Source organism: Lepisma saccharinum, chromosome 18 (genome assembly GCF_977018435.1).
Source record: "Lepisma saccharinum chromosome 18, izLepSacc3.1, whole genome shotgun sequence".
NCBI lineage: Eukaryota > Metazoa > Arthropoda > Insecta > Zygentoma > Lepismatidae > Lepisma > Lepisma saccharinum.
The window spans coordinates 10,639,852-10,667,512 of NC_139246.1; the positions used below are offsets into that span (position 1 = coordinate 10,639,852).

The 27,661-nt window shown below is 37.1% G+C and overlaps 1 protein-coding gene across 7 annotated transcripts in view; it reads right to left on the bottom strand.

Moving 5' to 3' along the window:
• Window positions 1-27,661, bottom strand: part of LOC146002383 (uncharacterized) — a 152,115-nt gene continuing 124,454 nt past the window's right edge. Inside the window, exons 1-4 of one of the 7 annotated variants that reach the window (XM_083140120.1) lie at window positions 9,576-9,701; window positions 4,927-5,060; window positions 2,002-2,165; window positions 1-524 (exon numbers count right to left, since the gene is read on the bottom strand). In XM_083140120.1, coding sequence (XP_082996246.1) covers window positions 264-524; window positions 2,002-2,115 — 375 coding nt within the window. In that variant the 5' untranslated portion in view covers window positions 2,116-2,165; window positions 4,927-5,060; window positions 9,576-9,701 and the 3' untranslated portion in view covers window positions 1-263. Of the gene's footprint in view, window positions 525-2,001; window positions 2,166-4,926; window positions 5,061-6,719; window positions 6,837-7,280; window positions 7,302-7,398; window positions 7,550-9,575; window positions 9,702-27,661 lie in introns of those variants that run through there. The other 6 variants (XM_083140124.1, XM_083140121.1, XM_083140122.1 and 3 more) reach the window with 6 other exon arrangements.

Consider the following 27,661-nt stretch of genomic DNA (forward strand, 5'->3'; position numbering starts at 1 on the left):
TGAAGAACTACAATATTTTTTTATTCAAACTGAAATGAAAAGAACTACATCTCTCTATTCCAATGATTTTATATATAAAAAAAAATACATTTCTTTATTCTGATTAAAATGCAAACAACTAAGACACTTATTCTGTTTGAAATGAAAAATAACAACATACTATCTGTCACAAGCATGCCAACCAATCAAGTTCTCTGAATTAACATTCGTAATTTATCTTCAAAACTGTTGGAAAATAAAAAGATCTAACTTTACAACCTACACTAATGACACAAACATTCCTTCTGGCGCAATCCAGACCTATACTCCTTCAATCGCTTTATCACATTTGCTCTGGCTTCCTTTCCCTCTTCTGTTCCACAATCTGTCTTCTGCAAAATAATCTCGCAGAATTTCTCCATCTCCAAGCGAAAATTTTCCGTAGCCTTATTCTGGCGTTGTACGAGGCGAAGCTTGTCTTCGTGATACTTTTTCTTGATAACCCAGAAGCGTTTCTCTTTTTCAGGATAAGCTTGAAATATACGCTGCAAAAACATTTGGAAAATTAAAACGAGGCTGATGATCGGGCGAGGTTTGTGATACTTAAGCTAATTCAGTGAAAGGAAGAGGTTGGGTATTTCGTGAAACATCTCTATGAAAAGCTAAATCTAATAGATCACTTAACAGACCAACTTTAGGATTCTTATGATAAAAAACACGGAATGAAAATTAAACAGCGAACAGTGTAAAAATGCATGAATATTTTTGGCTATTACACTCACATCTTTCTTCCTTGCAGAAACTAGCAAGTTCAGAAACTAGTATGTTTGACCTAATTTATTTTTTCAATTTGTGTTTAGTTAATTTGTCATAAAACAATCACACTCGCAAACAAAACAGCACCATCAACAGTTACACAGTTCTTAGATTGTAACTACACTGTTTCAATTCTCAACAAGGTAACACATGCAACTATGTAATAAATAAAGGAATGACAAATTAATGTCAACACTTTTCAGCAAGGTGGATTGATTTAAATTAGGTGATTTTTTTAATTTAAAAAAAAATCACTGATTTAAATCACTTTAAATAAATAATTTTTAGAATAATGTACATAAGGATTTTGTAGATATGAGAATCACTTCTGATGAAAGTACATTAATCTTGTAATCATTTAATGGGGTTTATTAGGTTCTAAGATAAGAAAATAAAATACACATACTGATGGTGTGAAGCTCATACGAAAGGAAATGTAAACATGCATTTCTCTTCATTTAAAATTCAATCATTTTTACAGGGAAAAATAGCAAACATTTTGTGCAGAAAAATATGCAAAATACTAATAATGTTAAACCATAAATAGTGTCAATATCATTAATCTGTAAATAAACATGGCAGCTGATATTTTTCAAACTACCAATAAAAAAAATTTCCAAAAGATTATCAATATAATTTAAGTTACAATTTTAGAGTACACCCAGAATGTTGTATTTTCACAGGAAGAAAAGTTAATGTAATTATTAGTTTCATTAACATTTCCATAGTAGGTACAGTGTCAGAAATAGAAAAATGTATATTTACATATAATTTTTTATTTGCTTTAATCAAACTGTTCAAATATTTTACAGCGCCGCTTACTATAGAAAGCCTATCTATATGTATGGTGCCAAAAACCATACAATCAATGTTAAGCATGTCTTTTTTTAAATAAATAAAAATCAATTTAAATAAAATTCAAGATATCCTGCAGCATCAACCTCTGGCTAACGTTGAATTTAGTAAAAATAGATGCCTCTAAAAGTACTTTTATAAGATCAATATCTGAGGAAACCTATGTTACGACAAGAATTGACGTCAATAACAACTTGATGTGCTTTCTTTGTTTTGTAATACAATGTGTTTATTGTTATTTAAAACCATGCAGCCATTCCCCTGTAGCCACAATAATTTTCCTAATATCTGGTTATATATTACAGTACATGCAATGAAGATGATTCAAGTTTGTAACAAAATTCAACCTACCGTAAATTTACATCTGGGGCAGAGTTCGTAAACCACGGGCTGGCAGCACGCTGTCCTCCGCTGTCCTTTGGCAACGAGTGGTAAGGAAGGAGAGTTCCTCTCGATGGGTGCCATTGTGGTGTGGTGTTAATTTGCCAAACGATAGGATGTATGGGAGCTGGAACCTGTGTTAAAAAAATCAATGATAGAGTAAATACACTTGGAACTGATAAATAGGGTCTGGAAGTTGATGATTTTTTCTTTTCTGAGCCTTGAAAACAATGCTAAAGCTGATATCAGTCTGTTTCCTTTCAGTTAGAACCAGAAAACATTGGTTTTATTTTGCACTTTTCAGCCTTTTTGGCTTTTAGGTCATTTCTCAGTAATTTTTGCCATCTTTATTGCATTTTTCTTCATTTGTGAGGCTTATTTTTCTTTTCCCCTGTTCATTTGTCAATTTTAAATTCTATTTGCTAGCATAATTTATGTATTTAAAATTCCTGACATAGAACAAGTTCGCTATATGGTCAATGGAAATGAACAATATTATTTTTAACTGAAAGTTTGGCAATGGATTAAATAATTATAGTACATTTATTTTTCCTCCAACTCTTAAGATAAACCACCAAACAACAGGTTCTGATTATTCAACTATTCTGTTGTAATTTATGAAGAAAATTAAGCTTTAATTTTAAGAGCGAAAATAATTTTTAGGTCATTTCTTATTTTTTTAGATCATCAGCTTCCAAGCCCTACTGATAAATAAAAGGATCGAAGTCACACATATATGAGCTTTCCAAGTGCCTTTTAAAATATGAACAGGCACATGTGTAAGACAATAACTTGATTCACATTGGAAATATATAACCGTAATCTGGCCTCCATCATCTACTATTACCTAATACATACTGTGTAGCTGGTGCCAGGTTCGATACCCGGTGGAGGCACATAGTGGTTCGAATCGCACTTTAAACTGTAGGTCCAGTCCTGATTAGCCTTACTGTGCATAAAGTGGACTTAAAACACCAACTCCATCAATCAATCAATAATGTGTAGCCAAGCATTTAGAGTTTCAAACTGAACATTTGAGTTCTTCGATTAATCAAAATGACAATGAATAAGTAATAAGATTCAATTGAATGAAGGGGCACTCAATTCTACGCCGAAGGTTGAAACTGAAACCTTTTGTAGCAAGACCACAATTTGACCACTTATTTTGTTCACCATCAGCAGAATTTCAAAGGACGGGCCTAAAATAATAAAACAGCACTAGCACAGATCGTCAATGGTAATTATTATTCACATAACCCCTAGCAAATCACTGTAGCTAAAGGGATGGTGCATAAAAATCTTTTGAAAACCAAGACTAGAGCAGGACTTGTGAAGATGAGAACGAGACAGACCTCCATTGAGGTGAGGGAGACTCTTCATGTTTTCCTTTTTATTTCGGATAATTTACGTAACTTTTCTACCCCTCGGATTAATCACAAATACGAGGATGAATGGCCACCCAAAAAATATTCTAATGTGTGACTATTCCAGCCATACTGAGCAGACAAGAAAAAAAAAGTTCACTACGGATACAATGTATAAAGACAAATCTTCAGCAGCATCATATTTTTTTTATTAATTTTATATAACGTTAAAGTCTAGTATGGATGTTATGCACCATATAAATTGAGTAAACACAAAGTGTATCATTTGCACTGTACGTCTTGTTAACTGTTCTCATATGAATTTAATTTGTAGAGTAATAACAACAATTTGTGGCATAACAGCCCGTGAGTGCCAGTGCCTACCTACCAAACATTTACGGTGTCCATCCTCTAATTAATTAATTGGCCATCAGTGAGGTGTTATTTTTCATTCATCCATGCATCATTCAGTATCATTATCAAGATAAAACACATGTTAATGTAATAATAATAATCCTTTGCGCAACAGCCCATGAAGGGCCTTGGCTTACCTACCGACTGCCGGTCTCCCTCCCACGCTTTCCTTCGTCACCTCTAAGCGTGGACATCTTCAACCAGTATTGGAATAGTCGGGGGGTCAGCCCGACGTATCCCCAGCCGTTATAGTAGGTCTTCTCGACCGGGTTACGCTCACTCACTCGGAGCTTCCCAATTTCCTCACGATGGTGGGTTGCCACCGGCCCTATACGTAGGCCAAATAAATTCCGACCAGCGCCGGATTCGAACCTACGCCGTCCCGCAGCGAACGATCTCAAGACGAGTGAACGCCTTAACCCACTCGACTACGGAGGAGGACCATGTTAATATGCATAACATAATTTATTACATGTCATTTTTCACATTACCAAATTAGTATTATTTGTGAATAATATGAAGATTCTAATAAAACTGTTTTATTTAAGTACTGTCTGCAGGGAGCTGTCACCGAAAGAAAGCTGTTTTGTCGAATCTCCACTTTTTGTCGGAGATGAGTTGATGACGTTATCGGGTTCTTTACAGGTTAATATGCCCGACCCTGTGGCCGAGTGGTTAGCACATCGCGCTGCGACGCCAAGGGTCCCGGGTTCGATTCCCGGTCGGGCTTGGTTGTTTGTGAATGTCCATTCATCAATTTCATCATTTCATCACTCATCCCCATCTTCGCAAATTAGCCAAGAGGCACAAAACGCGAAGTAAAATAAACTAAATCAATCAATCATTTACAGGTTAATATGTCACGTTCCGAAGCAACGTGTCTGTCAGTCAAGTGGTTGGTGTAGATTATGAACATTAAAAAAAACATTTCCGCAAATCTTGTAGCGTATTAAAAATGCACATATGTCAAACTTTAATCAGCTCTCCTGCAAAACCAGTGCAGATGGACATACGACAACATAGTATTCCGCCATATGTATCACATATTCATAAATATTATCCTATTACGCGTTGTCATAATATTATAAATTACATATACTAAAAATCACAAACTTACTTGTGTTGAACTTGCTGAACTGATGATGTCACTGGGACAGTCTTAACTGGAGTGCAGTGTTGATGATAGATAGTTCCAGTTGATGCTTGGACTACTGTTGTAGCTGCCGTAAGGTTCAGTATACTCAGTGATACCTGGAAAGCATAAACCCAATCTGCTCTATTATCTGCATATTTAGTTGGCAATACACAGTATGCTTTTATACAGATTAATTATTTCTATGGGACATTCCCTTGTCACGAGTGGGACACACGGACCACATTTCTTATATTAAAGTAACTATTCTACTGATAATTAAGCAACATTTTTCTTAGTTTATGTGCAATGAACTATGAAACTTAACACTGTTGATTAAACATAAGTACCGTTAAAATGTTTTGTATTATGATTTTTTTCAAATTCTCCTAGCAGTAACACTTAATCTTCGTAGAATTTTGGCAATCATTGTCACACGAAATCTGAACCTTCCTTTAAGTAATGTGCACTGTTTGCATTTCGGGAACGACTTAAGATGACCGGACCCCTCTCCAATTTTCTTCATATTTGGTATACTCACTAATTGAGGCCTCCTAATCACTAATCTGAAGTTAAAAGTTGTCGGAAACATCTAGAAATTGCAAAATAAGCGAAAATAAGACGTTAGTTTTCGGAATGGAAAAGTGTCGATTTTCGCGAAATTTTTTGTTTCACAAGGAAATATATATATTCCTGATACTACCACGACACCAAATTTTAACTATGTTTGCCTAACCTAACCACACGTCAATGGTTCGTGGAAATAGCGTCAATGGTTCGCAATTATTTTGCAATTTCTAGATCCTGATACTACCACGACACCAAATTTTAACTATGTTTAGTTTGCCTAACCTAACCGAAACTAACCTAACCACATGTCAATGGTTCGTGGGGCTAGCGTCAATGGTTCGCAAATATTTTGCAATTTATAGAAGTTTCCGACAAATTTTAACTTCAGATTCGTCATTAGCAGGCCTCAATTAGTAAGTACGCCAAATATGAAGAAAATCGGAGAGGGGTCCGGTCATCTTAAGTCATACCGGATTTCAAAAATAATTATTTATGTCGAAAAACAACTTAAAAATTACCTTGCGCAAGCATGAGCGCTTCCCATGGACAATGTATTTTCCGTTGACAAGTGACTAAGTATCGTAGACTAGTGGAAATTAATGTAGAGGTAAATCGGAACCTTAGTAGAATGCATTTTGGGACTTTCTTTTAATGCTAAGAGAACCAAACCTGGCCTAACTAACCTAACTATGAAGGCATATGTTGACCAAAATCTTAAGTAATTGCTAAAACTCCGCAGTATGTGTTAACAGAAGTAAATTGAAATTGAACCATGTTAAAACTGCATTCGTATCACGATGAAATCGCAATAAAACAAACTGGGTGACTATTTTCACCAGATTTTAAACTGCATGTGCATGCTACATGAATGTGTGCATTCTTTAGTTGTTGATGTGTATGAAACTTACGTCGGTCAGGACTACAAGTATTTTTTTCTGTATGCCATGGAGTTGGAAAAATACCGCACTGTGTTCTGATATGGACTGTTGCTGCTAATGTCACATGAGTCTGAAGGGGCATTACTATTACGTTCCTAAATGCTTTTGTTGTTAGGTTAGGCAGGTTAGGTTTAGGGCTATTAGCATTAAAATTACTTTGGTAAATACTTCCCAACACCTGATCATGTAATTTCTGGACCAGCACTTTCTACGGTATGAATTTACAATACCAGAAGTATCTCTAATTGCTTTCAAATTCGGCATACTCACTAATTTTGGCCTCATAATCATGAATCTGCAGTTAAAAATTGGCGGTCACGTCTTGAAATTGCAAAATAACCTTGTCAATTACCACTATGATTCTCCATACACTAACGTGGAAACAATATGAAGACGTCTTCCTTTCAGCACAACGGTCTTGCTACCAACGTTGATCAAATGTTGTGCAATAAGTGAGTGTGTTGATTTGCATGTGAGAAAATGGTATCTTGCGTAAAGGTGGAAAACATGTTTGCCCCACGAACCATTCACGGTAAGGATAGGTTAGATTAGGCAAGCATAGTTAAAATTAAGGGTCATCATAAACATAGTTTTGAAACGCAAATCATTGCAAAAAGTAGTTTTCTTCATTAATCAAGGGTATTTACTGGACCCACTTTTTTCGACTTAATTTGCAATTTGTAGAGGTGACCGCCAAATTTTAACTGCAGATTGGTGATTACGAGGCCAAAATTAGTGAGTATGCCAAATTTGAAATCAATTGAAGATACTTCCGGTATTGTAAATTCGCTCCCTTTCTACTATTCTCACTACCTGGGCAATAGTACTCACATCCATTTTTATTTTAAAATAACTTCTTAGCAGTAAGTTCAACAACACTGCCAATGAATATAATAACATAAGATAAAATACAATGTTTTTGTATAATTCAGGTAATTATTTTCAGCACCTGTTGAAAATAGCCGTCATGGCATTAGCTGAAAGTGGTGGGGAGATCAATTTCGAATTCTCGAACCATGTCCCTTTTGCCCTGGAGACGCGATATTGAGATCCATGGCCTGATTTTCTGACACCACGTTACCCAATGTCATCGGACACCTATGTTTCCTGCACATCTTTCCTTTCTTGACAATCCCATTATTTTCGCACCAAGATACGCAATCATTGTCATTTCCTTACGTCCAATACAATTTCCTTCTGTTTCAAAATCCCAATGGTCCAGCGTTACCAGAGACATGTGCGCAGAATCCACGAAAGCTGCTGTGAAATTACACACACTGATTTTTAAATTACACCCACATTTCACACATACGCCGAATGAAGGGGGGGGGGGGGTTAACCCGCAAGCAGGTGGATTTCCAATCTTAAAATAGAGAAGAAACTAAGGAAGTTAGAGATGTGATTTTTGCATTATTTGTTCAATTTGATTGCTATTTTTAAATGCTTCATAAATGTATGATAAATGCATCTGGGGGATTGAGAGTGGGGTGGGGTTGTCCCCTAAGGACTGGTTCGATTTTTTTCTGGAACACAATGACTTCGAAATGAATCAGTGATTTGTCGCTTGGAAAAAATCACGCTCATTTTCGAAAACGAAGTTGGTGGGGGAGCAGAATGAGACAAAGTGACCATGTACTTATAAGCAGGATCGTTCAGTATGTATTTTATAAAAGTTTACAAAGCAACCTGTACATGTGCCATACACGACTGGTTAGTGTATTACAATTCATCGGTTTGTGACATATTGTAATAAAATTATTGAGCCTCTACTAACAAAATATTCTAAAAGAATCCATTATAGTGATTATTTGTTTGTCCAAATAATTTCATAGAAGATAAGCTGTTCCAATTTTCTAATGATCATTGTGGCATTTTAAAAATTTTAGTGCCGATCTCTGTGGCATATGGCACAGCAGTTCGCTACGACACCAGGCGTTTCTGGCTCGAATTCCTGCATGGACATGGTTCTTTTTGTGGGTGTCCCTTCATCAATTTCGTGCACAGCACGCTACGATGCCAGGTTTGAATCCCGGCCTGGTCATGGGTGCTCCTTACTGTGATTGTCGTTTGACCAATTTCATCATATCATCTCTCGTCCTCATCTTCGCGATTAGCCAAAAGTGGCTGAAAAACGGAGTAAAATAAACCATATCATTCAATCGATCAATTTCATTAGTATATCGTCGTTAGGGGGAATTTATAACAGAGAGCATTCTATTATTATTTCTCTGCGTTTATATACACTAAATAAGGCCACAACATTCATTAAAACAAGCATAATGTGTAGCTACTATAAATTTTAAAAGCGTATCCCTAAGATTGTGCTATTATTTATTGTCCATATATTTTTTTGTCATTTTCAATTAATTGTTTTGATTTCTTGACAGTAGAACGAGAGAACTTTACCCCCCTTTCCACAGCTTCCCAATGGTTGTCGTCAGCACTGGCCGCGGTCAGTCCCCAGCCTCTACCTCCTGCCTTTTGAAAGTTTCCTGTCCCTTCCGTTCCTTTGTGAATGCAGCAGTGAGAGGTAATAGTTTAAACTGTTACCGGGGGGCCCTCAAAGAAAGACAGAAGCAGCAAATGAGAATGTATTTGTTTCGTTCATTTCTTGATATAAGAAAAACATGATCTGCGAACAACAGAAAAAAATAGTGTCAACAAAATTTGAGATGTTGGAGCCTTTTTTGTCAGAATACACACAAGCACCGAAAATACACACATTTCGTGTAATTACACACACATTGGCAACGCTGCTGTGGCCAAACCATTTTCACAGAATCAACTGAAATGCACCGAAACAAAAAAGTAATGAAAGAAACTGTACGTAATAGACGCGAACGAATGGAGAAATGCATTGCTTTTAGTAGCAGGAAAAACATTTTTTACGCGCAATAACACCGGAAAATGTAATCAGAACGTACGTGCTTTCAGGGGATATAATTTTTTTTCGTCTATTTAGAGGAAAAGAGCAGCCCATGTTTTGCAGTGAGGCCAACAAAAATCAACGTAATTCTCGAGGGGATACAGTGGGTCAACGCCCCCACAAAAAACAAACCAGCAAAACCTTACATGACAAGTCACTTTTTATGTTTAAATAATATCAGGTCTTTCAAAACGACTTACCTGCTGGTATGCACAAATTATAAGTGCTATTTCGGTTGCCTTCGATGTGACCAGTGCGAATAGCTTCTCCTAGGTGACGCCAACGAACTGAGGGATTCATTAGCTCACAGATTGCTTATATACACGGGGTCGCATAAAGCCGGTCGTGATTTTTAGCGAGCCGGTCGCTTAAATACAGTCGTGGCTTTTAGTATCGGCATAAATCCAGTCGTGTCTTTGAGGGAACCGGTCGCGCAAAGACCGTCGTGTCTTTAGGTAACTGGCGCCAAAGCTCAGTGATGCCAACCATAGCATAATGTCGCTAAGTCTAGCACTGTTTGAATTAATTTGGCACCAGCAATCTGCAGAGATACAAAGCAATGATGTACATAGAAGAGGGCTGAATGGGCTACAGCCCCTCGACATTTTTATAAAATCAAAAATCAAATGAAAGCAGTAAAAAAGTCGCGAAAACAAAAAATGGTAAATGATTACCACCCTTAAAAATAAATGACCCTCAATAATCATATTTGTCTGGAATAACTTTTAAAAGCGAAGGTTTGAAATCTTAATTGAGGTACGAAAAGTGGTAAACGTTGTAAGTGCCAAAAGCGAAAGTGTTGGAAAATCGCATCGTTCGGTTCTGCACATCAGCCAGTAAGAACGTTCACATTAGTGACTCTTTACGCGCCCTTTGAACTACTTAGAGGGCTACCAGCTACATTTCACGTTTACCACATTATAAAGCATTGCACATTTCACAGTTTAACGTGGGTTGATTGATTGATTGATTTGGCGTTTTAAGTCCACCTTATGCACAGTAAGGCTAATTGGGACTGGACCTACAGTTTAAAGTGGGATCCGAACCACTATGTGTCTCCACCGGGTATCGAACCCGGGACCCTTCATTACAAGGCGACGACGCTACCACTGCGCCATCGGGGAAGTTTAACGTGGGAAACGGTGTTTGAATTATTGTGGCACTTACAGCGTTTACTAATTTAAGTCTTCATTTGGAGCTCATATCTCATGAAGAAAATATTTTCTTCTTAATATTACAAGGATAAGCTTCATTGCTGATTCTTACAACACGGCAGCTGAAATGAGAACGTACTTTTCCTCTTTGGCGAGAGAAAGGACCTAAAATTTGTTGCTTCAGTGCATAGCGTATTGGCGTAAGTTGGGACCTAACTTTTGGGGAGAGATAGAATTTAAACAAAAATCCCGTAAATATAGAATCCCCAGGATAATTTGCTAAGTAACTGTTACATTAGCGATATCTAGCAAACAATTATTTCAAGAACTACAGATATTGCCAGTTCCATGCATATACCTATATGAGATCCTAAGAGACATGAACATTTGTCAAAATACATACGCAGCAACACCAGAGAAAATAATCACTTACATAGATAATTACCATGGGCGTCGCCAGAAATTTGTGCAAGGGGTCGGAGTTTGGCAAGTGATAAAAGTTGAATTGTAGAAAAATAATAAGTATTATTACCAAGGTTATAAATGTTATTATACAATAACAAATATTATAAAGTCTGTGAATTGTCAAATGTTAAAAAATAAATTATTTAAGACAAAGAGAGAGAAGGTAATTGAGTTTTAATGAATTTGAGGGGAAAATGTAACATTTAAAGGTGAAATTAACCGTTTCTTTTTTTACTGTCTTACATCGTTAGGTTAGGACTTATGAGTGCTAGATATTGGGCTCACAGAAATTTTGGATGCGTTCTCTCCGTATTTATGTGTGCATACAGCTGGTTTCTTTTAATGAAATGCGGCGAAAGTACTGGGATTGCAAGTTTTTAGTACTGAAGCGGACCATACTTTGGGATCAAAGATCTCCGTGTTTTCTTGTTTTCCTGGAGCTGGAACCAATTTCATATTTCGTAATACATCAAAATCTGTCGATTAAAAAAAAATCAACGTAATTCTCGAACGGGTACAGTGGGTAAACGGCCCCCAAAACAAACCAGCAAAACCTTAGATGACAAGTCACTTTTTTATGTTTAACAAAATGAGGTCTTTCAAAACGACTTACTTGCTGGTATGCACAGATTATACGTGCTATTTCGATTTCCTTCGATATGACCAGTACCAATAGCTTCTGCTGGGTGACGCCAACGTGAGGGATTCATTAGCTCACAGATAGCTTATATAGGGTTACCAGATCGTTGTAAGGGAAATGTAGGACATGCTGCTGTCCCAAAATGTAGGAAATTAAATCAAATTATAGGAGACAACACATTCTCAATAAATAATATTAGAAAGTATTTGAAAAATGACACTTTTCAGTTTTTTAAAAATGAATTCTCAATGAATTTTTAAAAGCAAAATTTCAATAATTTCTTTCATACTAATCAAAGCACCACTTACTACTTGATTTAAGTGGCACTTCTCAGAGGGGACAATTTTTATCAATATTTCAGGTTTAGTCAAACTATATATTGATGTTAGAGTGGACAGTCAAACTCCTTGAAATTATAGGGACCCATACCAAACATTTTACAGACTTTATGAAAATATAATTTCTCTCGTGAGTCTGTTGTGCTGATGGTAATGAAAGTACTCTCTCAAAATTTTGAATTATGACCTGTAATGGCAAACAAATATTCAGCAATTACCGTAAATTAAAATGGTTCCACAAGTTTCATCTTGGGTAGTTTTTAGTTCAATAACAGGGTGTCTACCAATATAATACATCCAGAAATCTTGACTTTTTCTGGACTTTTCTAGATCCCTACTTAGGTAAAGTTGGAAATTAGTAATTAAGAAAATAAATATCTATTTAATGAAAATCCCTACCAAAGGGCCAGTTAAGATGAAAACTGAAGCTGAATTTAAGAAGGGAATTAGATCTGTTATTTCGTATTAATGCATCCTGAACTGTATTTGGCAGACAAGCGAGACTTTGGCGTCTGGACTCACAGCCAGTATAATCTTATGAGGGGCTTGTGTCGGTTGTCTGTTTATGACTATCCATTCATCCATCTTATCTTACCACCATTCATCCTCATCTTCGCGATTAGCAAAAGGGACAGAAAAAGTGAAGTAAAATAAACGAAATCAACCAATCAATAACAAAAATTTTTGACTACAAGAATAATTTATTGCCATTTTATTGACTACTTGTTGATTTTTTACTTTTTCTTGACTTCCATGACTTTCTTGACTGGCAGACACCCTGAATGACATTGTTCTCTATACCCCTGCTTTAGAATCAAATTACATTGAATATTGAATAAGAATGGCCAACACCTTGTCCCATCAGTATAAACCCTAAGGCAAGAAATTCTGCTCAGGCATTGAACAGTGACGTTATCAGAAAATGGTCCAAAAACTTTGTTCATTATTGCTTCCGTTTTCCCGTTTGTTTAATAGCAGGGCAAACCTTTTTTCGATTTTGTGCAATGACTGACTAAAAATAAATTTCACTATTGAGTTTGGAAGCGCAGTCCATAGACATGTAACTTGCATCAATTTTTTCTGTTACGTATTTTCCTAATTAATATTATGTGACGCTCAAAATGTAGGGGAATTATGGTATTTTCCAAATTCTTCGCGGACGCCGGACATAAGGCTAAACTGTAGGACATGTCCTGAAAAAAAAAGGACGTCTGCTAACCCTATATATATATTTGTACGGCTGTGGGTCGCATAAAGCCAGTCGCTTAAGAATGGAAGTGGCTTTCAGTATCGAACATGTTGCATAAATCCAGTCGAGTCTTTGAGCGAACCGTTCTCGCAAAACGCGTCATGTCTTTACGTAACTTTGTGTATAGCTCAGTGATGCCAACCCTAGCATAATGTCGCTAATCCTAGTACTGTTTCAATTGATTTGGCGCCAGCAATCTGCAGAGATTCAAAGCATTGATGTACGTAGAAGAGGGCTGAATGGGCTACAACCGCTCGACATTTCTTAAATAAAGAAATCAAATGAAAGCAGTAAAGATGTCGCGAAAACCGAAAATGGTAAGTGATTACAACCCTTAAATATAAAAGACCCTCAATAACCATATTTGTCTTGAATAACTTTTAAAAGCGAAGGATTAAAATGGTAATTGGAGCTGATATCTCATGATGAAAATATTTTCTTCCTAATATTAAAAGGATAAGCTTCATTGCTGATGCTTAAAACACGGCAGATAAAATGAGAACGTACTTTTCCTCTTTGGAGAGAGAGAGTACTTAAAATTTGTTTCTTCAGTGCATAGCGTATGGGCGTAAGCTGGGACATAACTTTTGGGGGGAGGGTAGAATGTAAATAAAAATCCCGTAAATATAGCGTCCCCAGGATAATTTGCTAGGTAGCTGTTACATTAGCGATATCTAGCAAACCATTATTTCAAGAACTACAGATATTGCCAGTTCCATGCATTTAGTTACCTATATTAAATCATAAGAGACATGAACATTTCTCAAAATACATACACAGCAACACCAGGGAAAAGAATCACTTATATATATAATTACCATGGGCGCCGCCAGACTTTTTTGCAAGGGGCAGGGTCGGGCAAGTGATAAAATTTGAGTTGTAGAAAAATAATAAGTATCATTACCACGGTTATAAATGTTATTATACAATAATATATATTATAAAGTAACAAAAATAAATGTTATTTGAAATAATAATAATTATTATTATTATTATATAAATGGGAAGACTCGATGCACCAAACGAGTGAATACAGCACAACTATTTTGCAATATTTATTTTGTGTTTTATGCATTTAGTATCTCTTCACTTAAAAATAAATTTATTTTCATTTCTGTGAATTGTCAAATGATGAAAAATAAATTATTTAAGACAATGAGAGAGAAGGTTAATTGATTTTCAATTAAGTTGAGGAGGAAATGTAACATTTAAAGGAGAAATTAACTGTTTTTTTTACTGTTTTACATCGTTAGGTTAGGACTTAGGAGTGGTAGATTTTGAGCTCACAGAAAATATGGATGTGTTCTTTCGCTATTTAAGTGTGCATTCAACCGGTATCTATTAGTGAAATGCGGCGAAAGTACTGGGATTCCAAGTCTTTAGTACTTAAGCGGCCCATACTTTGGGATCAAATGTCTCAGTTATTTTTGCTTTCCACACGCTGGAACCAATATTATATTACATAAAACATCGAAATCTGTCGATTGAAAGAAAAAATCAACGTAATTTTCGAGGGGGGTACAAAAACAAAACAAACCAGCAAAACTTTAGATGACAAGTCACTTTTTATGTTTAAAATATGAGGTCTTTCAAAACGACTTACTTGCTGGTATGCACAAGTTATAACTGCTATTTCGGTTTCCTTCGATGTGACCATTGCGAACAACTTCTGTTGATAACGCCTATGAAGTGAGGGATTCCTTAGCTAACAGATTGCTTAAACAGGGTTATCAGATCGCTGTAAGGGAAATGTAGGAAATGCTGTCCCAAAATGTAGGACATTAAGTAAAAATGTAGAACTCACCACATTCTCAATAAATAATACATATTTCTATAGAACACGTTAGAAAGTATTTGAAAAATGACACTTTTCAGTTTTAAAGAATTTATTCTCAATGAATGTTTAATTGCAAAATTTCAAAACTTGTAATCATACTAATCAATGCACCTCTAACTACTTGATTTAAGTGACACTTCTCAGGGGAGACAATTTTTATCAAAATAGCAGGTTTAGTCAAACTATATATTGATGTTAGAGTGGACAGTTATACTCTTTGAAATTAGAAGGACCCATACCAAACATTTTACAGACTTTATGAAAATATAATTTCTCTCGTGAGTCTGTTGTGCTGATGGTAATGAAAGTACTCTCTCAACATTTGAATTATGACCTGTAATGGCAAACAAATATTCAGCAATTACCGTAATTTAAAATGGTGCCACAAGTTTCATCTTGGGTAGTATTTAGTTCAATAACAGGGTGTCTACCAAAATAATACATCCAGAAATCTTGACTCTTTCTGGATTTTTCTAGACCCCTACTTAGGTAAAGTTGAAAATTAGTAATTAAGAAAATAAATATTATTTTTATATATGAAAATCCCTACCACAGGGCCAGTTAAGATGAAAACTGAAGCTGAATTTAAGAAGAGAATTAGATCTGCTATTTTGTATTAATGCATCCTGAACTGTGTCTGGCAGACAAGGGAGACTTTGGCGTCTGGACTCACAGCCAGTATAATCTTATGTAGGGCTTGTGTCGGTTGTCTGTTTAGGAATATCCATTCATTCATCTTATCTTACCACCATTCATCCTCACCTTCGCGATTAGCCGAAGGGTCCAGAAAAAGTGAAGTAAATTAAAGTAAATCAACCAATCAAAAAAAAAATTGACCACAAGAATAATTTATTGCCATTTTATTGACATCTTGAACTACTTGTTCATTTTTTTTTTTTCTTGACTTCCATGACTTTCTTGACTGGCAGATACCCTGAATGACATTGTTCTCTATTCCCCTGCTGTACATTAAAATTATATTGAATATTAAAAATGAATGTGCAACATCTTGTTCCATCAGTATAAACACTAAGGCAAGAAATTCTGCTCAGGCATTGAACAGCGACGTTATCCAAAAACTTTGTTCATTATTGCTTCCGTTTTCCCGTTTGTCTAATAGCAGGACAAACTTTATTCTTTTTGTGCAATGACTGAATCAAAATAAATTTCACTATTGGGTTTGGAAGCGCAGTCCATAGACTTGTAACTTGCATGATTTTTTTTTGTTACGTATTTTCCTAATTAATATTATGTGACGCTTAAAATGTAGGACATTTATGATATTTTCCAAATTCCTCGCGGACGCCGGACATAAGGTTAAAATGTAGGACATGCCTGAAAAGAAAAAGGACGTCTGGGTCGCATAAAGCCAGTCGTTTAAAGGTAGTAGTGGCTTTCAGTATCGAACAGGTCGCATAAATCCAGTCTAGTCTTTGAGCGAACTGTTCTCGCAAAACGCGTCGTGTCTTTAGGTAACCTGTGTAAAGCTCAGTGATGCCAACCCTAGCATAATGTCGCTAAGCCTAATACTGTTAGAAATGATTTGACGCCAGCAATCTGCAGAGATTCAAAGCAATGATGTACTTAGAAGAGGGCTGAATGGGATACAGCCCCTCGACATTTTTTTAAAAAAAAAATTATATGAAAGCAGTCAAGAAGTGGCGAAAACTCAAAATGGTAAGTGATTACCACCCTTAAAAATAAATGACCCTCAATAACCATATTTGTCTTGAATAACTTGTAAAAACGAAGATTTGAAATGTTTATTGAGTATGAAAGTGGTAAGCGTTGTAAGTGCCAAAAGCTAAAGTGTTGGGAAATCGCATCCTTCGGTTCTGCACATCAGCCCATAAGAACGATCACATTAGTGCCTCTTTACATGCCCTTTGAACTACTTAGAGGGCTACCAGCCACATTTCACGTTTGCCAAGAAAGCATGGCACATTTCGCAGTTTAACGTGGAAAACTGTGTTTGAATTATTGTGGCACTTACAGCGTTTACCAATTTTAGTCTTCAATTGGAGCTCATATCTCATGAAGAAAATATTTTCTTCTTAATATTAAAAGGATAAGCTTCATTGCTGATGCTTACAACACGGTAGCTAAAAAGAGAACGTACTTTTCCTCTTTGGCGAGAGAGAGGACTTAAAATTTGTTGCTTCAATGCAACACGTATGGGCGTAAGTGGGGACCTAACTTTTGGGGAGAGATAAAATTTAAACAAAAATCCCGTAAATATAGAATCCCCAGGATAATTTGCTAAGTAACTAGTAGAGGCAATTAGAGAGTTCTAAATAATCAATTGGGGCTCGAATCATCATTTGGGGCTCGCAGTGTTGCCAAACTTCTTACCCGAAAAAATCACCAAGGTTTTTGGGGTAACCTAACCTAAAGCATGGAGCTGGCAACCTTTTTTTGCAGTGTTGCCAACACTACGCCCGAAAGTAAAGCTCGGTGGGGGGGGGGGCTTGCCTTGATGGTTTGCTCTTGTAAGGCATAAACCCCACCCTCATAAAAGGCTACAGTAAGCCCCTACAGTGTTGCCAACATTTTACTCGAAAAAATCACCAAGGTTTTTTTGTCTAACCTAACCTAAAGCAAGGAGCTGGCAACCTTGCTTGAGGCTTGTTTTACAGTGCATAAACCAAGGTTGCCAACCTACTGGTACTTTTACCATGGCCTTTTACAAAAAAGAGAGAGAGGAGAGAGAGAGGGAAGAGTTAAACAACCGACAGCCTACCTACAGCCTTTTTTTGTCTAACCTAACCTAAAGCAAGGAGCTGGCAACTTTGCTTGAGGCTTGCCTTACAGTGCATAAAGCAATTTTTGCCAACCTACATATACTAAACAAGGAGAGCCGGCACTGCCGTAAAAGAGAGAGAGATGGGTGGATGGCAACACAGTATGTGTGTGCGTGTGTGTGTAACCTAACCTAACCTAAGCTAACCTAACCTAACCTAACCTAACCTAACCTAACCTAACACATAACCTAACCTAACCTAACCTAACACATAACCTAACCTAACCTAACCTAACCTAACCCACTGGGCTTGTTTTTTCATGATGTGTTGCTAGGCTATTGAGCATCTTGGCGTATACAATGTATATATTTTGAGAGGGGGGTTATAGCTTTTTATGCTGTACGAATACTGGAAGCTTGACAGTGACAACCAACAGAGTAGGTAAACCTACATCCAAAAACTGGCAACACTAGTTTCTGACAGTGAATTTGAAATAAAATATTAAACAAAATACATGAGTAAGCACTGTGATTACAAATAGTACCAGTGTTATGCCCCCAACTCCAATTGGATAATTGGGGAAAATAATTGTACAACAATTTGTACCTAATTGTACAATACTTGTACCTAATTGTACAACATATACACAGACATAAAAGAGAGAGCCTTCCCGTAACTTACTTCATGTACAATTTATATGATTTTACAACTGTGAAAAGAAAGCATATGTGTTCTGTATGCACACATTTATTCTTATTTTTCGAAGTTGAATGAAAGCACATGTTTTTACGCTCTCGTAATACTAACCTTGCTCCACTGATTTTAAATTGCTTCCATCCGCTTTTTTTTTTCTGTGTTATTTCCGCATGCACGCAACATTCGCTTTCAATAGACAGAAGGAGTGTTAGTATAGCAGGCTCCGAGTTTACAATTTATTAAATTAAACAATAATTTATTGTAAGAATATACTTGTACTTACCGAACACAAAATAATAAAAAACACATGTGAATATTTGCGTGTGTTTATGTTATATGACGACTGAGTAAAAAAATAACATTGACTCCCCGAAAGATAAAAGTTCCTAGTTCGACATCAGATGCATGCAAATTTTATGTTTTGCTTTCCAAAATCTTGATTTTTATGTTTGTGCTATTTGTCATACAGCAGAGGAGGAGGAGGGAGAGGGAGGGGAGGGGGTACTATTAGCGCCATCTATTAGCAAACAATAGAAATAAAAAGTAAGTCAAACTTTTTCAACACCCAAAAATTTTAAACGTTCTTGCGTAGTAATACGATCTAGCTGAAGATGTTTAAAAGAGTACTCTTAGTCGACGAAGCTAATTGCTAGGGCCCTTATATTACTAAAATATCCTTTAATTTGCATATTTCTCATACCGCCATATGTTGTTCTATTTGACTTCTTCCAAAAAAATGCTAATTAGCGAGAGTTAATTAAGCAAGGCAAGTAAAAGAAGCAAAATAGAACAACATATGGCGGCGTGAAAATATGTAAAAAATTCGATTCAGAGGTGGATCGAATTAAAGTTGGGGGATATTTTGCATTTTTTCCCTATAATGTACAAAACATTTACCGTACATAATCTTTTCCATTTACAACAGTATAAAATAAGAGGAATGTGTGACAATATCCATATTAATTAGGAAAGTATGTTGTATGCTAGGTTAGCTAATTGTGTCTTCTACAGCTTCACTGTATAAAAAAAAGATGGGAAAAGAGAGCTCTACGGAAACTGACGCTCTTAACAATATTGTACGCCCGTGAAAATTACATATAAATAAGACTTAAGCGTATTATCTGCTTTCATGTCAGATTTTCCCAACCTGTGAGCTGTAGTGTTTAGGTGACAAGCGACCTGCTCAAATATGATACTGTTGACAATATTGTACGCCCGTGAAAATTACATATAAATAAGACTTAAGCGTATTATCTGCTTTCATGTCAGATTTTACCAACCTGTGAGCTGTAGTGTTTAGGTGACAAGCGACCTGCTCAAATATGATACTGTTGACAATATTGTACGCCCGTGAAAATTATATATAAATAAGACTTAAGCGTATTATCTGCTTTCATGTCAGATTTTGCCAACCTGTGAGCTGTAGTGTTTAGGTGACAAGCGACCTGCTCAAATATGATACTGTTGACAATATTGTACGTCCGTGAAAATTATATATAAATAAGACTTAAGCGTATTATCTGCTTTCATGTCAGATTTTGCCAACCTGTGAGCTGTAGTGTTTAGGTGACAAACGACCTGCTCAAATATGATACTGTTGACAATATTGTACGTCCGTGAAAATTATATATAAATAAGACTTAAGCGTATTATCTGCTTTTATGTCAGATTTTGCCAACCTGTGAGCTGTAGTGTTTAGGTGACAAACGACCTGCTCAAATATGATACTGTTGACAATATTGTACGCCCGTGAAAATTATATATAAATAAGACTTAAGCGTATTATCTGCTTTTATGTCAGATTTTACCAACCTGTGACCTGTAGTGTTTAGGTGACAAGCGACCTGCTCAAATATGATACTGTTGACAATATTGTACGTTCGTAAAAATTATATATAAATAAGACTTAAGCGTATTATCTGCTTTCATGTCAGATTTTACCAACCTGTGAGCTGTAGTGTTTAGGTGACAAGCGACCTGCTCAAATATGATTGTTGACAATATTGTACGCCCGTGAAAATTACATATAAATAAGACTTAAGTGTATTATCTGCTTTCATGTCAGATTTTACCAACCTGTGAGCTGTAGTGTTTAGGTGACAAGCGACCTGCTCAAATATGATACTGTTGACAATATTGTACGCCCGTGAAAATTATATATAAATAAGACTTAAGCGTATTATCTGCTTTCATGTCAGATTTTGCCAACCTGTGAGCTGTAGTGTTTAGAACGTTGCAACGTTTAGAAAGTCGTTAATTTTGTTTCTGTATTTTCCGTCGTTGGGTTTCCTCGTCATGTCGATCGTCGCGAATCTGAAATCGTCACTGTTCCAGCAAGAAGAGCAGCGTTCCGAAAATTGATTGATCAACAGGCCGTTGAGTTTAGTTCGAGAAAGACGAGGTTTTCGGATTGTACCCAACCATGGAACTCAACGAGGGCGTGGTTTGGAAAATCGGAAAATCGAAAGTCACGTTCGAGGGTGACAACATGAAAGTCAATTTGGGTGAGAAAAACAGCTGGAACAGGTATCCCGGCACGGTTGGACTGTGGGAACTCATCACCAAAAAAGCAGCCAAGAGATTACACAGACGAAGATTACCAAAGTTACAAGAAAATTTTGATCATGACGGATGCCTTGTACCAAAACAACAACGCTACGCAGAATCGCGTCAAATCTAGCAGCGGCGAAAAATACAAGAACCTCATCAAGCCGATATGGAACCAGGTCAAAACAGGCAGCGGCGTCAAACTCTACAACAACCTGCCCAAAGAGTTTGTGTGGGTTGACGACGTGCGCAAGCTCATAGACAGGTTGTTGGTTATTGCAGGAGAGGAGAATACAGGCAACAGCAACTTTCGCAACGAGAAGGTAGGAATTGTGGACATGGTTAGCTCCAAGCTTGCCAACTTCATTGTGAATGACGACAAAGGCATAGGGTACCTCATCAAAATCATCAACACCCTACCTCCGAAATTTTGGAACGTGGCCGAAGGCCGAGGTCTCGTGAACGACATCATCAACAAGCTACCCTTCAAGATGCACTTGCCAGGTTACCAGTACCGCGGCCCCGGTACCAAACTCGAACAGCGAATAAAAGAGAGGCGACAAGAGTGTGAATCCCCTGGATGCTGCATACAAGAATCACGATATTGCCTACAATACCAATAGCGATCTCGATGTACGTCATGATGCTGACAGAAAGTTAGAGCACGCAGCTTTCGGGAGACTCGTCAGCAGAGACGTCTCGCTGGGCGAACGGGTCGCCGCATTAGGTACGACCATCGCCATGAACACGAAACAAAAAAAATTGGGGTGGGGTCTATAAATAACAACCTACCCGAACTGCTCTGTAAAAAAATGATCAAGGTATGATCACCAAATCCTCTGACGGCATCCCAGGGAGTTACAAGCAGACAGGTATTATCGCTACGTTCAAACCAAACTCTGAGTTCATGGAGCCAATTATCTACACACCCTCCCCACCGATATACTTTCCTGTATCTCGTAATCGCATAGACAACATAGAATTAGCAGTGACAAACAAGAAGGGGGAGGTAGTTGATTTTGCAGGAGCCGCGACCACTGCCGTCGTGGAGATTAACATATAATAAATAACCATCATGGAACAAATCGAAAGTTACGAGTTGCAGTCCTTCCCTCCCAACCGTCGCACGTTTGCCAACCTTAACGAAGCGAATCGAGAGATAGAATACGATGTGGACGTCGGGGATAAATTCATTCACCCTCACAGAGCTGATTTGTACGTCAAGTTTGATGTAGTGAAGAGAGACAACGGCGAAGCATTTCTTGCCAACGCAAACCTAAGACTCGTAGATAATTTTGTGCCGTACCTATTCTCGCAGGTGGAAGTTAGAAAGCACGGCACCGTCATCGATAGGGTTGACTACCCCGGGATTACCTCGACTGCCGTGGGAACACTGAAACTCTCCAAGACCGATGCAGCATACTACCAGGCAGGGGGATTCGAAGCAGGTACAAAAATCAAAACTCAAAGTCACACAGTACTGTTTCCCATGCGTCTGCTGCCCGGTTTCTTCTCGGACTACAAGGAGATCATGTAGAAGGGTAGTTTGCGCGTCACTTTTCGCAGAGCTGCCAACGACAACGACGCACTGATGCGATACAGCACTTTGGGCCCGGACGGGACTACCTTGCTTCCCAACACACTACCCGACGCTGCCAAGTGTATTGTAAGGTCCATGGAGCTGCGCGTGCCAGTGGTAGAATACGAATCAAACTATGCTCTCAAGTACAAAGCCGACATCCTGAAGAATCCTCAAGTGCCCATTCAGTTTTATGGCTACCAGTATCATATTTGAGCAGGTCGCTTGTCACCTAAACACTACAGCTCACAGGTTGGCAAAATCTGACATGAAAGCAGATAATACGCTTAAGTCTTATTTATATATAATTTTCACGGGGGTACAATATTGTCAACAGTATCATATTTGAGCAGGTCGCTTGTCACCTAAACACTACAGCTCACAGGTTGGTAAAATCTGACATGAAAGCAGATAATACGCTTAAGTCTTATTTATATGTAATTTTCACGGGCGTACAATATTGTCAACAGTATCATATTTGAGCAGGTCGCTTGTCACCTAAACACTACAGCTCACAGGTTGGCAAAATCTGACATGAAAGCAGATAATACGCTTAAGTCTTATTTATATATAATTTTCACGGGCGTACAATATTGTCAACAGTATCATATTTGAGCAGGTCGCTTGTCACCTAAACACTACAGCTCACAGGTTGGGAAAATCTGACATGAAAGCAGATAATACGCTTAAGTCTTATTTATATGTAATTTTCACGGGCGTACAATATTGTCAACAATCATATTTGAGCAGGTCGCTTGTCACCTAAACACTACAGCTCACAGGTTGGTAAAATCTGACATGAAAGCAGATAATACGCTTAAGTCTTATTTATATATAATTTTCACGAACGTACAATATTGTCAACAGTATCATATTTGAGCAGGTCGCTTGTCACCTAAACACTACAGCTCACAGGTTGGTAAAATCTGACATAAAAGCAGATAACACGCTTAAGTCTTATTTATATATAATTTTCACGGGCGTACAATATTGTCAACAGTATCATATTTGAGCAGGTCGCTTGTCACCTAAACACTACAGCTCACAGGTTGGCAAAATCTGACATAAAAGCAGATAATACGCTTAAGTCTTATTTATATATAATTTTCACGGACGTACAATATTGTCAACAGTATCATATTTGAGCAGGTCGTTTGTCACCTAAACACTACAGCTCACAGGTTGGCAAAATCTGACATGAAAGCAGATAATACGCTTAAGTCTTATTTATATATAATTTTCACGGACGTACAATATTGTCAACAGTATCATATTTGAGCAGGTCGCTTGTCACCTAAACACTACAGCTCACAGGTTGGCAAAATCTGACATGAAAGCAGATAATACGCTTAAGTCTTATTTATATATAATTTTCACGGGCGTACAATATTGTCAACAGTATCATATTTGAGCAGGTCGCTTGTCACCTAAACACTACAGCTCACAGGTTGGGAAAATCTGACATGAAAGCAGATAATACGCTTAAGTCTTATTTATATGTAATTTTCACGGACGTACAATATTGTCAACAGTATCATATTTGAGCAGGTCGCTTGTCACCTAAACACTACAGCTCACAGGTTGGTAAAATCTGACATGAAAGCAGATAATACGCTTAAGTCTTATTTATATGTAATTTTCACGGGCGTACAATATTGTCAACAGTATCATATTTGAGCAGGTCGCTTGTCACCTAAACACTACAGCTCACAGGTTGGGAAAATCTGACATGAAAGCAGATAATACGCTTAAGTCTTATTTATATGTAATTTTCACGGGCGTACAATATTGTTAAGAGCGTCAGTTTCCGTAGAGCTCTCTTTTCCCATCTTTTTTTTATACAGTGAAGCTGTAGAAGACACAATTAGCTAACCTAGCATACAACATACTTTCCTAATTAATATGGATATTGTCACACATTCCTCTTATTTTATACTGTTGTAAATGGAAAAGATTATGTACGGTAAATGTTTTGTACATTATAGGGAAAAAATGCAAAATATCCCCCAACTTTAATTCGATCCACCTCTGAATCGAATTTTTTACATATTTTCACGCCGCCATATGTTGTTCTATTTTGCTTCTTTTACTTGCCTTGCTTAATTAACTCTCGCTAATTAGCATTTTTTTGGAAGAAGTCAAATAGAACAACATATGGCGGTATGAGAAATATGCAAATTAAAGGATATTTTAGTAATATAAGGGCCCTAGCAATTAGCTTCGTCGACTAAGAGTACTCTTTTAAACATCTTCAGCTAGATCGTATTACTACGCAAGAACGTTTAAAATTTTTGGGTGTTGAAAAAGTTTGACTTACTTTTTATTTCTATTGTTTGCTAATAGATGGCGCTAATAGTACCCCCTCCCCTCCCTCTCCCTCCTCCTCCTCTGCTGTATGACAAATAGCACAAACATAAAAATCAAGATTTTGGAAAGCAAAACATAAAATTTGCATGCATCTGATGTCGAACTAGGAACTTTTATCTTTCGGGGAGTCAATGTTATTTTTTTACTCAGTCGTCATATAACATAAACACACGCAAATATTCACATGTGTTTTTTATTATTTTGTGTTCGGTAAGTACAAGTATATTCTTACAATAAATTATTGTTTAATTTAATAAATTGTAAACTCGGAGCCTGCTATACTAACACTCCTTCTGTCTATTGAAAGCGAATGTTGCGTGCATGCGGAAATAACACAGAAAAAAAAAAGCGGATGGAAGCAATTTAAAATCAGTGGAGCAAGGTTAGTATTACGAGAGCGTAAAAACATGTGCTTTCATTCAACTTCGAAAAATAAGAATAAATGTGTGCATACAGAACACATATGCTTTCTTTTCACAGTTGTAAAATCATATAAATTGTACATGAAGTAAGTTACGGGAAGGCTCTCTCTTTTATGTCTGTGTATATGTTGTACAATTAGGTACAAGTATTGTACAATTAGGTACAAATTGTTGTACAATTATTTTCCCCAATTATCCAATTGGAGTTGGGGGCATAACACTGGTACTATTTGTAATCACAGTGCTTACTCATGTATTTTGTTTAATATTTTATTTCAAATTCACTGTCAGAAACTAGTGTTGCCAGTTTTTGGATGTAGGTTTACCTACTCTGTTGGTTGTCACTGTCAAGCTTCCAGTATTCGTACAGCATAAAAAGCTATAACCCCCCTCTCAAAATATATACATTGTATACGCCAAGATGCTCAATAGCCTAGCAACACATCATGAAAAAACATGCCCAGTGGGTTAGGTTAGGTTAGGTTAGGTTAGGTTAGGTTATGTGTTAGGTTAGGTTAGGTTAGGTTAGGTTAGGTTAGGTTAGGTTAGGTTAGGTTACACACACACGCACACACATACTGTGTTGCCATCCACCCATCTCTCTCTCTTTTACGGCAGTGCCGGCTCTCCTTGTTTAGTATATGTAGGTTGGCAAAAATTGCTTTATGCACTGTAAGGCAAGCCTCAAGCAAAGTTGCCAGCTCCTTGCTTTAGGTTAGGTTAGACAAAAAAAGGCTGTAGGTAGGCTGTCGGTTGTTTAACTCTTCCCTCTCTCTCTCTCCTCTCTCTTTTTTGTAAAAGGCCATGGTAAAAGTACCAGTAGGTTGGCAACCTTGGTTTATGCACTGTAAAACAAGCCTCAAGCAAGGTTGCCAGCTCCTTGCTTTAGGTTAGGTTAGACAAAATAACCTTGGTGATTTTTTCGAGTAAAATGTTGGCAACACTGTAGGGGCTTACTGTAGCCTTTTATGAGGGGGGGGTTTATGCCTTACAAGAGCAAACCATCAAGGCAAGCCCCCCCCACCGAGCTTTACTTTCGGGCGTAGTGTTGGCAACACTGCAAAAAAAGGTTGCCAGCTCCATGCTTTAGGTTAGATTACCCCAAAAACCTTGGTGATTTTTTCGGGTAAGAAGTTTGGCAACACTGCGAGCCCCAAATGATGATTCGAGCCCCAATTGATTATTTAGAACACTCTAATTGCCTCTACTGTAACTGTTACATTAGCGATATCTAGCAAACAATTATTTCAAGAACTACAGATATTGCCAGTTCCATGCATATACCTATATGAGATCCTAAGAGACATGAACATTTGTCAAAATACATACGCAGCAACACCAGAGAAAATAATCACTTACATAGATAATTACCATGGGCGTCGCCAGAAATTTGTGCAAGGGGTCGGAGTTTGGCAAGTGATAAAAGTTGAATTGTAGAAAAATAATAAGTATTATTACCAAGGTTATAAATGTTATTATACAATAACAAATATTATAAAGTCTGTGAATTGTCAAATGTTAAAAAATAAATTATTTAAGACAAAGAGAGAGAAGGTAATTGAGTTTTAATGAATTTGAGGGGAAAATGTAACATTTAAAGGTGAAATTAACCGTTTCTTTTTTTACTGTCTTACATCGTTAGGTTAGGACTTATGAGTGCTAGATATTGGGCTCACAGAAATTTTGGATGCGTTCTCTCCGTATTTATGTGTGCATACAGCTGGTTTCTTTTAATGAAATGCGGCGAAAGTACTGGGATTGCAAGTTTTTAGTACTGAAGCGGACCATACTTTGGGATCAAAGATCTCCGTGTTTTCTTGTTTTCCTCGAGCTGGAACCAATTTCATATTTCGTAACACATCAAAATCTGTCCATTAAAAAAAAAAAATCAACGTAATTCTCGAACGAGTACAGTGGGTAAACGGCCCCCCAAAACAAACCAGCAAAACCTTAGATGACAAGTCACTTTTTTATGTTTAACAAAATGAGGTCTTTCAAAACGACTTACTTGCTGGTATGCACAGATTATACGTGCTATTTCGATTTCCTTCGATATGACCAGTACCAATAGCTTCTGCTGGGTGACGCCAACGTGAGGGATTCATTAGCTCACAGATAGCTTATATAGGGTTACCAGATCGTTGTAAGGGAAATGTAGGACATGCTGCTGTCCCAAAATGTAGGAAATTAAATGAAATTATAGGAGACAACACATTCTCAATAAATAATATTAGAAAGTATTTGAAAAATG